The sequence below is a fragment of the Cyprinus carpio genome, chromosome B17, assembly GCF_018340385.1.
Source record: "Cyprinus carpio isolate SPL01 chromosome B17, ASM1834038v1, whole genome shotgun sequence".
NCBI classification, from domain to species: Eukaryota; Metazoa; Chordata; class Actinopteri; order Cypriniformes; family Cyprinidae; genus Cyprinus; species Cyprinus carpio.
In genome coordinates, this window is record NC_056613.1 from 5,303,304 (window position 1) to 5,317,913 (window position 14,610).

The following is a 14,610-nucleotide window of genomic DNA, read 5'->3' on the forward strand; positions in this document are numbered from 1 at the left end:
AGAGTCTTCTGCTTAAGGCTGCATTCATTTTATTAAAAAGTAGAGTAAAAACTGTTTTCTGTGTGAATCTCTGTTAAAGTGTAATTTATTTCTGTGATGTGCAGCTGTATTTTCAGCATCATTACTCCAGTCTTCAGTGTCACATGATCTTCAGAAAAAAAATAAAACATTTATTCATCAAGGATGCACTAGATTGATTAAAAGTGACAGTAAAGAGATTTCTATCTATTTCAAATGAATGCTGAACTTTCTATTCATCTGTGAATCCTGAAAAATAAAATGTATCACTGTTTCCACAAAAATATTGTGCAGCACAACTGTGTTCAACACTGCTAATAATCAAAAGAAATGTTTCCTGAGCAGCAAATCATCATATTAAGAATGGATTTCTGAAGATCATGTGACACTGAAGACTGGAGTAATGATGCTGAAAATACAGCTGCACATCACAGAAATAAATTACACTTTAACAGAGATTCACACAGAAAACAGCTGTTTTAAATCATAATAATATTTCAGCATGTTCACAGTATATTTAATCAAATAAATGCAGCCTGGGTGGACAGAAGAAAATAATGGTACAGTGAGGAACCTAACTCCATCAGCAGGATTGTAGTGAGCTGTAGGTATGAAACCCGTCTAACCCTGACGAGAGCAGAGGAGCTGGAATGGAGATCAGATTTCTGGTAAAATGTAGTGAGCTGTAGGTATGAAACCCGTCTAACCCTGACGGAGTGTTCAGACGTGTAAGCGGCTCCTGAGACTGACCCCGTGTCTGCGACCTGCCTCCGTGTCACACACCGCGGGGTGTGAATGAAAGTTCACAGCAACCACACTGACCCTCAAACACACACGAGACCAGTCTCTGATAACGGCTCGTGTTCATCAGTTACTTCTGGATTTAAATGAGGAGCACTTTGAAACTGTTGTTGATTCCAAGAAGATTCTTCTGAGAAAAATTAGACTCAAATGTGTCTCCTCCAGAATTTAAATAGATTTCAATGATGTCTCAAATTGCCAGAAAAGTCAGAGAGATCTCAATATTAGGGCCCTATGAACTCATATTCTGTTTTTTATTCATTTTGATCTCAATATTTTGTTTTTATTTTTTTTTCATTTTGTGTTTTTTTTTTTTTCAATTTTTTTTTATTTTTTTTTCCATTTGAATTTTTCTTTTATTTTTTTTTTTTTTTTTAATTTTCTGTTTTATTAATCTCTTTTTTTTTTTTTTTTTTTTTTTCTGTTTTTTATTTTTATGGTTTTTCTGGAATCCATTTTATTGGTTTAATTCAACTTTAATAATTGAAAAGGATGTACAATCAACTGAATTCATAAAATTTAAACAAAAAAAATGAATTTATTAAAAAAACTAATTAAGTCAAAGATCTCAATATTACAGCCCTATGAAATTTGTTTTATTTTATTTATTTTTTTAATTCTGTTTTATTTATGTGTCCCCCCTCCCCCCAAATTCTGTGTTTTATGTTTACATTTTTCTGGAATTAATTTTAATGATTGGATTCAACTGTAATCATGAGCTGAATTACAGATCCACCCCCCCGAAATTTCTTTTTTCGTTTACTCAAATTCTGTGTTTTCCACTATAAATTTGTCTGAAATCAATTTTAATGGTTTAATTTAATTGTAACAATCAAAAAGAATATATAATCAATCAAATTCATAAAACTAACAATTTAATAATTTATTTTAAAAATATATATATAAATAATACTGCCCTATGAAATGTCTTTTTTTTTCAGAAATTCTGTTTTAATTTTTCTGAATTCTGTTTTGATTTAATACCAATTTATTACCAAAAATGGTGTTAATCAAATGTATATAACTAACAGTTTAACTGATCCTGATGTCAATGTAATCAAATTTGAACAACCCCTTCAATTTTTTGTCAAACAAAGTGCTGCACAAAAGAGGCTTAGTGTAAAAAAAAAGGATGAAAAATCGATATCCCTTAAAAAAAAAAATATATATATATATTTTTTTTTTAAAAGTGGTGCACATTTTAGGCTTATTTGTTTTTTTTTTATTATTGTTTTACTAAATTGTGTTATTTTTTTATTTTTGATTTTTGTTTTGGTGGTAATTTATTTTTGTAGTTTTGTTTGTTTTTTTTATCGTTCATGACCCTACAATATACACTTGATCTGATCTGAGCTATTAAAGATTCTTCCAGAAACTCTCGGTGAGACTTTGTTAGGCACTTTCATTTTAAATATAACTTTATGCAGAGGAATGATTGGGGGAACTTGCAGCTCTTTATGATGGCACGGCATTAATATTTCTCCGTGTCTGCTGCGTCGTAGGTGCGATCTGGTGCCAGCGCCCGAGGACTCACGTTTGAGGCTCTTTTGTCATGGTGTGGATCAAATGCGAGGCCCTTGTTCTGTATTTATTGTCTTGCGTTTGCGTGCTAATGAACGAGTGACAGACAGCTCGAGGTGGGGCCGCAGTGGTTTTGGTGTTTTCCCTCGGGTCACTGAGGATCAGAGTTTTAACAGCGATTCTCAAATGGAGGGGAATGAGGAGAGAGCAAATCTAATTGCGTTGCTTTCCATTATGCCCATATTATTGGTTGATTTAAATAATTGCAGACACCGGGGGCTGGGGGAGGGGCGTGACCTTTGACCCCTGCGGTGGCCTGGAGCACAGCGGAGTACAGGCTACGGTAAAAACACTTTTCCAGTGTAAAATGAAAAGAAATCGCTTTTAACTGCGTGTTAAGTGACAGCCGGTGTGATGAACTCATTCCTATTGTTTTGATTTGTGCAGGAAACATTTACGAGGCTTAACCCTCAAAACATATTCAGAATCAGCTGACTATATTCACATTCCCAATAATTGTTATTTTATAAATATTTTTCAGTTAAACATGTTGTTTCTGATCAGCAACTTTTCATTGATGAGTGAATGTGATAAAAATGTATATATACTTATATTTCAATATTGATGAGAGTTTTTTTTCTGAATATATATATAAAGTTTTTACACTAATAGAATTTCAAATATAATGTAAAAAAAAAAAAAACTATTTTTGACAACTAATGGTGCTCCATACACACCCGGGTTCAAAAATGACCCGAACACAAAACAGTAATTGTATTTTTTTAAACAGTAATTGTTAAAAATCTGAAAAATTTAAAAATACACAAATAAAAGAAAGACTGTTTTGACTGTCTTAAAGCATTTGCAAAGTTTCATTTCCTTAGTAAAAACTAAACATTTTTGGGGAATTTTTATGCATCTCCTCTGGGTGAAACTGTATTTTTTCAATGAATTGTTTGAATGAATGATTCAGTGACTCTCTTCGCACCACATATTGACAAAGTAACCCAAGAAGAGTCAATGAACCAATCAATGAATGAATCTGAACAACTCTGTTTAGTGCATAGATTCAAAAGAGTCACTGAAATTAAGCTCTTGTTCCAGTTGGTTCTCTATTTTTTTTAATGAATCATTTGAACAAATGATTCAGTGACTCTCTTCGCACCACATTTTGCCAATGTAAACCAAAAAAGAACCAATCTGAGAACCAATCTGAAAAACTCTGTTTAATGAACAGATTCAAAAGAGTCACTGAAATTAAGCTCTTGTTCCAGTTGGTTCTCTATTTTTTTTAATGAATCGTTTGAATGAATGACTCAATGACTCACTTCGCACCACATTTTGACAAAGTAACCCAAGAAGAGTCAATGAACCAATCCATGAATCAATCTGAACAACTCTGTTTAGTGCATAGATTCAAAAGAGTCACTGGAACGAAGCTGTAGTTTTTTAATGAATCATTTGAACGAATGATTCAGTGACTCATTTTGTGCCACATACTAACAAAATAACCTGAGAGGAGGCACTTAATCAATATGTGAATCAGTTCACTAAACAGATTCAAAAGATTCACTGTGACGAAGTTCGCTTTTGACATCTTTCTCATTTTACGGTCACTGTGTAAAGGACGCCTGCTCTACTTCTCCAGCGTGATGCTGTTGTTCTGTCCATCTTCAGCATTAAAGAAGCACAACACCACAGACAAACAGGTGAGATTCATACCTGTCAGCTCCTTTTTTTATTTGCGATTGTGATTTTGTTTTGTGATTTCTTCAAACTTGACCTGAGCAGCGTGGAAGAGATCCTGAGGTTCGGGAAGCGGGAAAACGCTCTTCTCTGTTCCTGCGTTCTGAAACGACAACACAATAGATTCTTTCCATCCACCTGTTTTAATGCACATATTGGGATGTCACATAAAAAGACGCTGGATGGCGCATAAATTCTAAAAACGCGCATACAAAACTTAAATAAGTAGGATACATTTCTTATCCGATAAGAAAACATGCACATAAACTACGATGGAAACACTTTCCTTAATGCGCAAATTGTTTTATGCGATATTACAATTTTGCGCATAAGTTCAATTCGCAACTTTGGATGAAAACATATCTAATCTGTCTGAAAGAAAGAAACTTTCTGCTTGTAACTCTGTATTTTTGTCGTTTTCACACAAATATCTAAACATTCTTAAATGAAGATACATTTACTAAAAATGCAAAACGACGATATAAAGAGACGTGAAGTCTTGTTTTTATGAGAAACTGATCAAAATGAAGTGGGTTTTTGTTTAAAACAAGAACTTATATCCGCTAGTGCGGTCAGAAAAGCAATCTTGAATGCAGTGTAATACAATAAAATAAAAAAAAATAATTTTAGTGAAAAAGAATAAAATGAAACCAGCTGTACCTCGTCCATGTTTCTCAGGTAGTATGACACCACATAATCCACCAGACTCATACGATTGTCCTGATGGGAAAGAAGGTCGTTAGCAGATGTTGAGTGACCAATCAAATCTTAACGAAGACCTGAAACATACTCCGTGCAGGTTTATGCTTTACGAGTGTTATTTTGGTAACACTTTACAATACGGTGGAACTAATATTCATTAATTCATGCTTAACTAATGCACAGTTAATATATAACTCATGAAGAACTAAACCATTTATTACTGCATCAGCAACAAATTAACATATCAGTTAAATGTGTCATAATGAATTAATTCCCTAATAACATATTACATTAAGTAACAGTGTAAATTCATGTGTTAATTACCACAATGGGTCGAAGCCATGCATTTCAACTCCCAGTTGTCTGCTTTAATTAATCATTAGCTAATGATATGCAAAGATATCATTATGTTATGACTTTACTTGTTGAGGCACATGACTAACTAACTAATTCTAAATCCATAACCACAATGATATTTCTGTCCCTGCAGCACAGAAGCAGTCATCAGCAGCACAGGTATATTTGTAGCAATAGACAACAATACATTGTATGAGTCACAATTATACATTTCTCTTTTTATGACAAAAATCATTAGGATATTAAGTAAAGATCATGTTCATGAAGATATATAGTAAATCTCCTACTGTAAATATATCAAAACTTATATTTTTTGATTATTAATATGCATTGCTAAGAACTTCATTTGAACAACTTTAAAGATGATTTTCTCAATATTTAGATTTTTTTGCTCCCTCAGATTCCAGATTTTCAAATAGTTGTATCTCAGACAAATTTAGACTTCACATTTAACTAATATTTATTACTTAAACTATGAATCACTATGAATGCTGATGTAGTAATCATTAATAAATGGTTCAGATCTTCATGAGTTATGCATTATTACATGATCATCTGTGCATTAGTTAAGCATGAATGAATGCATATTTGTAAAGTGTCTCTGTTATTTTCATACCCTGCTCTTGACATCTTTTAATTTAGGCAGAATGTCCAGACCGAATCCATCGGCCTGTCCCCGGGTTCGGTTTCCACCGTTCATGTAGTTCCCAAAGGCCAAGATGAGGCCGATCACGTCCTTCACGCTCTCTTTCTCAAGAAAAGCCTGGAAAGACACTTACATGTGTGAGCCGTGCTGGAAATGAACATCTGATGTGTAACATTATATCAGATCTGTGCGTTACTATACTGTCTCATTAACGTTAATCTAACAATAAAAGAAAAGATTGCTGCTCTCGATTGAACTGCTTTTGTAGTTTCAATTATCCATTTATTTGTAATGAACACACTTAAGTGATTTTTACATTTGATTATTTGTTTTTCTTACTTAAATGCTTTTGTTTAGATGTAAAATTGAAATAAGTAATGCATTAGGGCTATTTGTTTCTTTCTTATATTTGTTCTGCTGTTGGTGTTGTTTGCATCGTGCTTATTTTTAATAGCAAAGATAAAATGAAAAATGGCTATATTGTGATTATTATAGTAATTTATATTAAGTCATGAAGTGGAGGAAACAATGCTAGGTTGCTTTGGAATTTTTCTCAAAACTCAACTGAAATTCCAAAAAATCATATATCATTTTGAAGGCATTTTCAATAGAGAATGTGAAAATAAAAATAACACATATTTTGAAAATGTGCTCATTGTGACTGATTTTGCCAGCACAGGTCACATATTTCAGAATACAACTCTAGTGAATAGTGTACAGTATATATAATATCATGTATCATTTTGTCCCAGATATCACATTAAAAACCAATTTTTTTCTATAAATGCATATTTTTAAAAAAATAAAATATTTTTTTTATTTCTGATTTCCTTTATTATTATTTTTTTTAGTTGAAATAAAAAGAAATTACTTAATTTTTGAAAAGTCCAATAAAATAACGAGTCAAAAATACAGTTTTTTACTCTGGAGATGGAAGGTAAAATCAAATATATGTATATAATAATACATACTTTTTCAAAAAGTCTTATGTAGTATGCCATTGCTATCACATGACCTCATTTGATTGCATATCTGGTTGCATATTGCACATTAATTTCATTTCTGATTTCATTATTTTGCATTTTTAATCCTGAAATTTAAAGAAAAGGTTGAATTCTTTGGCAAGCTGATGAAATAATGCGTCAAAAAAAAGTTTGATGTTGCTTTCGGTTGATTTGTCGTTGGTTTGCTGCACTGGTTGTATAATGAAAATTTGTGAATTTCATCCAGGTCAGTTCAAATATTGTACAGAATATAGTAAGTAATAAGTAATATGACAGCATGATTATGAATGAAATTTTGTCTTGATGACGGATCATGCACACTTCCAGTTGGGCTCAGTTTGCAGTCAGCAGATATGTCACGTAGTGTGTGGTGCTAGTACAAATATGTTGTCTTGTTTCATAATTACAGTGTCTACATTTTCTTTATTTTCCCCTCGAAAACTGGAAGTGAAATGTGACACCTCAGATGTTACATTGTAACATGTAACCATAACACAGCTTGAAATGTTATTTGATCTCATGAATCTTAGATATTTTGTGAATAAAATAAAAATTATTTATTTCAAATAAAACAATGGCATTTTTTAAGAATTAAAACTAATCTGATTTTGGAACACTTGCTTGGGACGGCCCACAAAAACAAGCTTTACATGTCTTAAAATAATCATTCCTGAACATTAAACATCACTGTCAGTCTTTATTCACCTGTTTCTAATCGTGACGCAGTGTTACAATGTTTCTCATCTGCACAACTGGAATGTAACACTGCTTAGTGTCTTCTGCTAGTTACTGAAGCATTTAAAAAAACAAACTGATTAATAACAGATTGGAGATTAAAATATAAGAAGACCTGGCTCTTAAATTAATAATAAAAACTGAGATTTTACTACGGTCAAATAAATGTTCAGCGATATCTTCTAAAGATTTTTGAATTTTGGCGTACTTTTTTTCTCTATATAAAGGTGATGTGGTAACTAGTAAACACTGTAAGTTTTGTTGCGCTGGGAATATTTAAAGCACGCGTGGGTACCTTGCACACAGCAGAGATGATCTCCACCTTCTGATGGACGGATGATATGGAGTCCACGAACACAGACTGGAATATGATGCAGTGCGCGCGGCGGGCGAAGTCGGGGATCTGGGAGAGCTCGTACAGGAATCTGCACAGGAAGAGATCAAAGCGGTGAGCAACAGCCTTCACACGAACACACCAATCTGGACACAAGTAAGTGTGATTAAGCTGAATATCAGCAGCACGAGTCACAGAGCATCGCTGCGTTCCTGTTTGACTCACTACAGCGAGGGTCAAAGGTCACACACAGCTGGCTGATCAGATGTCTGTGCAGCACGTGAGAGTTCATCTCTCACCCTTCAGTTCATTAAACACACAGCCCTCACACGCCTGACATTCAGCAGAGGCATTTACTGTAATAATAAAGTGTTTAATCATCCTTCAGAGGAACGACTGAATGTCTGATGTTGTGTTACTGATGTCAGCTCTTCTCTGCTACACTAACAAAACATTTCTCCAAAGTTAAACAAACCATAACACATCGTTTTGAAAAATAAAACAAAGATTACTGGAATATGTTTTACACTCAGTGATCATTGATGTACAGCACTGTCATAGATTTAAAGATTCTGAATTAGATTTTTTTTATGTTTTCTTGTAAAATTTAGTAGTTTTAGCAAAAAATATTTTGTAATTTTTAAATTTGAATAATTTTAATTTTTGTAATTTTGTATTGGTTATTTATTTTTTATTTCAGTTTTAATTATTTTTTAATTAATTAATTTATTTATTTATTTATTTGAGCTTTTATTTGGTTAATCTTAGGTCAAACAGAAAGTAACAATAACGTAAATATAGTAATATGCTACAAATAATAAAGATATACACATTTCCACAATTAATTTTTTTTTATTCTATTTTATTTCAGTTAATATTTATTTTATTTCAAGTAGCATTTGTTGTTTTAGTTTTAGTTAACTATTAACAGAGAAAATACTGTTTCAGTTTTTACTCCTAAATTTCATGTTTAATTCAGAGTTACTTGCTGTTTCTTTGTAATTATTTGTGAAAATTTGTATCAGTTTCTGAGTGAATATAGTGTTAAAGTAAATCCTACACAATATGTAAAGCTTAGATCTTGTGGTGATATTTACAAAACCTTTGTTTTTATGAGCTGATGGCTTGATACAGATAGAGTTTAACATGTTTAACTCTACAATAACTAGTCGTTCGTTACAAACCTCATCCTGATTTCAAGCTTATTTTGCTTGTGTGTAATGGTCTTTGACATTAAATGAGTATTTGAACATATTTTTCCAGTCCTCTGCTGACTGTATGTTCAGTGATCCATTCTGAACTCTTCACGGCTTTTGTTATTTAAAAGCTGATACATATATAGAATTTGAACATCCTAATTTCTCCTTTATAAAAAACAAAACTACTCGATGGAAAGTTTTTCATCATCAAATGTACTAATACTAAGCCTTCTTTGCAAATCAACAGAATGAAGATGCGGGACTGTGTTATAAATAAATGTAAAATAACTGCAATAATTATCCTAATATTTGGTGTCTGACACATAATCAGGATGACCAGAGCGACTGAATGACGTACAGTTCCGGTTTATCCAGAAGTTTCACCTCGTCTTCTTTAGACGTCTCGTAGTGTTTCCTGATCTTCTCCAGTTCATCAGGCTGAGCTCTCTGTCAACATCAGAAGTAGAACTAGTCATCGCAGGACCATGAGATGCAGCCTTTGCATGATTGAAGGATCAAGAGCTAACTGGGCTTCAGATCACTCACTTCGTGCAATATTACAGTCATAATTCATCTTTTATAGGTGTCTCACACAAAAGATGATGAGGATCTTTTGGTGGTCCCCAACTGTATTTTTTCCATACTATGGAAGTCAATGGAGGCCAGAAACAGAAAAAGAAACTCAACAAATGATGACAGAATTTTTATTTTTGGGTGAACTATCGCTTTAAGACACAGATAATCAGTTTTAGTTTTAGTACACACAGAGATGAAGTCTTAAAAAGGAATTACACAATACAGTAAATAATAACAACACACTCTGGAACAACTAACACACTGATCAAAACACCAGATCATGAGTTAGTTACACACACACACACACACACACACACACACACACACACACACACACACACACACACACACACACACCACACACACACACTCTCTCTCGCCTCTCTCACACACACACACACACACACACTCACACACTCTCTCGCTACTCTCACACACACACACACACACACACACACACACACACACACTCTCTCTCTCTCTCTCACACACACACACACACTCTCTCTCTCTCTCTCTCTCACACACACACACTCCCTCTCTCTCTCACTCACTCACTCACTCACACACACACACACACTCCCTCTCACACACACACACACACACACACACACACACACACTCCTCACTCACACACACACACTCCCCTCACACACACACCACACCTCACTCACACACTCACACACACACACACACAACACACACACACACACACACACACACACACACACTCCCTCACTCACACACACACTCCCTCTCTCACACACACACTCCCTCTCACACACACACACTCCCTCACACACTCACACACACTCTCTCTCACACACACACACACACACACACACACCCTCTCACACACACACACAAACAGCTGGTGCTGTTAAAACAGACTGTAGAACACAAACGGAGTGAAGAAGGAGAATAAAAATCAGGTGTTAATCTGGTGAGGGTTGGGTCTCATGATGTACTCACGTTCTCATATAAAGCTTCGATGGTCTCCAGATCCACCACAGAATGATCCACCGTCAGCACAGCTGCAGTACACAGAAAACAAACACATCCTCGTTATAAACACCACATCTGTCCGATTACTACAGGCACAAAAACACTTAACCCTTTAAATGTCATTTTACACCACAGGGTTTGTGTTTGAAATGCTTCTTTCTGTTTATTTCTGGGTTCTGGGCTGTTTTCAGCCTAATTTTCTCCCAGAAAAGACACATTCACACTCCGGCCAGGTGCATTGACTGTCTCATTAACTAGTCTGACCAACTAGTCTTACTTTTCAGATTCAAATTAGACCAGTTTACATTTTTATGTAAGTTATGACCGGTGTTAAATAAAACAATCAAATGACTAACTTTAATCCTAGTCTAAGCAGCTTATTCAAGCGGCCGCTGGAAATAAACATCTTATGAAGTAGCATGTTTTTTTTATTGCTCTTTCAAATCTCAGAAGTGTCTTTTTTTTCTTTCTTTTTTTTTTTGCAAACTCAAATTTTTGGTTACCTCTTCAGTCATTTTGACTGAAAAATTTTACATTTTGAAATGTTAAAAACCATAGCTTCATCTGAATGAGATGACACAGTGACTTTAAGTGAACACGCACAAAAATTTATGGACATGATTTTGATATGTTAAAAGTTTGAAAAATAAAAACGTATTACTTGGTAACTTATATGAAACCTAAATATGACTGTGGGGGAAAAAATAGCTCATAAAAATTTCAGAGTATCATAAAATACCCACCAAATTCTAAACAATAATCAAAAATATTATTGAACAAAAATATATTACGTTGATTTTCCTGAAAACAAACAAACAAAAAAATTTTTCAAGGCTTCATTCACTTCTGACTGCAAAGGCATCAAGTGTGACCCAAAAATGAAGATGACCAGACACACACACACACACAGATATATATATACATATACACATATTTGTTTTGAAAAAAAATGTTTTTGAAAAGAAAAAGAAAAATACATATATAGATTATCTTTGGCCATATTTGAGCACTATTTATGATAATACTTGGTTACAGGGACACTAATAGTTCTCATTTCTGCGAATCGTGAATAATTTGATTTACATTGGAACTTCTGAGCATGTTCACAAATTATTTGATTCAGATCAGGACTTCAGAGTGTGAAGGCAGTACAGTTATAAAAACAAAGATAGAAAGAATACACAAATATAAATCCCTTAGGAAAATTAACCGTGGTTTTACTATAGTAAGAGTAGTAACCATGTTTTTTTGTTGTTGTTGTTTAACCACAGTTTTACTACAAATACCATGGTTAAACTATGGTTAGTGTAGAAAAACCATGGATAAGTTGTTGGTTTAACTATAATAATATAATAAATGAAATGTTATATTTTCGTGTGAGATGCTGATCTCACCCTGCTGAATGTCCTTCATCTCCAGGTGGAGGCTGGATATTAATATTCCCACGGCCTGAGAGCGTTTGCCATCCAGCAGCTTGATGATCTACAAGAGAAGAGAGAAGAAAATAATACTTTAATGCATTACAGACACATTGAATTGATCAAAAGTAACAGCAAATGCATTTATAATGTTACAAAATGTTTCCATTTCAAATAAATGCTGCTCTTTTTTTCTTTCTATTCATCTGTGAATCCTAAAAAAATAAAATATATCACTGTTTCAACAGAAATATTGTGCAGCACACCTGTTTTCAACATTGATAATAATCAGAAATGTTTCTTGAGCAGCAAATCATCATATTAGAATGATTTCTGAAGATCATGTGACACTGAAGACTGGAGTAATGATGCTGAAAATACAGCTGCACATCACAGAAATAAGTTACAGTTTAACAGAGATTCACATAGAAAACAGCTGTTTTAAATCACAATAATATTTCACTATTTTACAGTGCTTTTGATCAAATAAATGCAGCCTTGGTGATGCAATTAATGTAAAATAGATAAATATAAAAACATGATCAGTGTTCTGTTTACAAGGACAAGTCTGCTGAAAGTCAGTTAATTCTTTCACAGTTTGATCTGATATAAGTCTCCAGTGTAACTAAATGACGATGTTTTGTAATAGATCTCAAGCGTTGTGTTTTTGTCACGTTGCATCAGAGGAAACGTCTTGTCCGTTCTCTTACTGTCACAACGAGCAGCTCGCGGGGAGAAGAAGGAGAAGCCACAGAAAGTGGCTCCATTAAAGGGCCGTCGTTGAGCTCTGGACCAGATTTTATAACAAACTATAAATTCACAGGATTTTTTACTTTGTACCTACACATGGTCACCAATTACTAATGACTGAATCCCTTCATAAAGGCCACGAGAGGTTTTGGCACGCTAAAAGCAAGCTGCTCTAAAACTTAACGTGCGCTCTTCATTCATTAGGATTAACCACGGCGTGAGCGGCTGCGGCGTTCAGTGGGAACCAGCGCGACAGCCTTCAGATGTGAGTAGTTACATTACAGCTGCGGTGACGAGAGCGTTCATTATTAATGTGAGCAGAGACACTCACACACACACACACACACGCACACACACACGCGCTAATGAACGACCGCCAACCAAACCCAACCGCTGCAGAACCAGTGCTTTCATACAGGTCTCTCGTAACACTCCACACGCTTATTAATAAATACTGACTATTACAACAATAAAAATAATACATATTTAATAATAATACTAATAAGAAGAATAATAAAATAAATATATATGCAAATTTAAGAACTGTTTTGTTATATATATTTTAAAAATATACTGTTATAAATAAAAATAAAAAAGTAAAGTTCACATATTTTTTTTTGAAAGCTATGTATTAAAACAAAATTTTTTTTATTTAAAATGTTTATTTATATTAATTATTATATTATTTTAAATTTTGAGTAAAGTGAACTCATGTTCAAGAAACCAGTCTGAGATGATCTGAGCTTTGTGACATGGTGCAGTATCCTGCTGGAGTTAGTCATCAGAAGATGAGTACACTGTAGTCATAAAGGGATGGACATGGTCAGAAACATTACTCAGGGAGGCTGTTGTGTTTAAACCATGCTCAGTTGGTACTAAGGGGCCCAAAGTGTGCCAATAAAATATCCTCCTCATCATCACAACACACCAGCAGCAGCCCTGAACCATTGAGACAAGGCAGGTGGTGATGGATCCATGCTTTCATGTTCTTTACGTCACATTCTGACTCTACCTCTGAATGTCAGAGCGAAATGCCAAGAACTCCACTCAGGACCCAGGCAAACGTTTTTCCAATCTTCTATTGTCCAGGTTTGGTGACGTCTGTGTGAATTGTAGCCTCTGTTCCTGTTCTTAGCTGACAGGAGCAGCACCCGGTGTGGTCTTCTGCTGCTGTAGCCCATCTGCTTCAGGGGTTCGACGTGTTGTGTGTTCAGAGATGCTCTTCTGCACTACCTTGGTTTGTAACGAGTGGTTATTTTGAGTTACTGTTTGTCTTTACTATCATCTTTTACCAGTCTGGCCCATTCTCCTCTGACATCTCGGGTCTTCACTGGATATTTTTCTCTTTTTCAGACTATTCTCTGTTAAACCCTAGAGATGGTTGTGTGTGAAAATCCCCGTTGCCAACAACAACATTTCCACGTTCAAAGTCACTTAAATCCCCTTTCTTCCCCATTCTGATGCTCGGTTTGAACTTCAGCAAGTCGTCTTCCTCACATCTAGATGCCTAAATGCATTGAGTTGCTGCCATGTGATTAGCTGATTAGCCATTTGTTTTACCAAGCAATTGAATAAGTGTTCTCTAATAAAGCGCGGCCAGTGATGGGTGTATAATATTATCATATGTCATGCCTTACTGCTACTGCTTCGGTGTCGGAACGGGAAGAGCGGAGTCAGAGCAATTCACAAAAGAGCAATCCACAAGTTTTACAGTGCTTTTGATCAAATAAATGCAGCCTTGGTGATGCAATTAATGTAAAATAGATTAAATATAAAAACATGATCAGTGTTCTGTTTA

General features: G+C 34.5%; 1 protein-coding gene across 1 annotated transcript in view; it reads right to left on the reverse strand.

Annotated features, from left to right (window-relative positions):
- LOC109071315 (formin-1-like) overlaps window positions 1–14,610 on the reverse strand; it is a 72,032-nt gene that overhangs the window by 20,093 nt on the left and 37,329 nt on the right. The window contains 7 exon segments of the mRNA XM_042743287.1: window positions 4,063–4,189; window positions 4,747–4,806; window positions 5,762–5,908; window positions 7,826–7,955; window positions 9,422–9,510; window positions 10,612–10,673; window positions 12,039–12,126. Coding sequence (XP_042599221.1) covers window positions 4,063–4,189; window positions 4,747–4,806; window positions 5,762–5,908; window positions 7,826–7,955; window positions 9,422–9,510; window positions 10,612–10,673; window positions 12,039–12,126 — 703 coding nt within the window.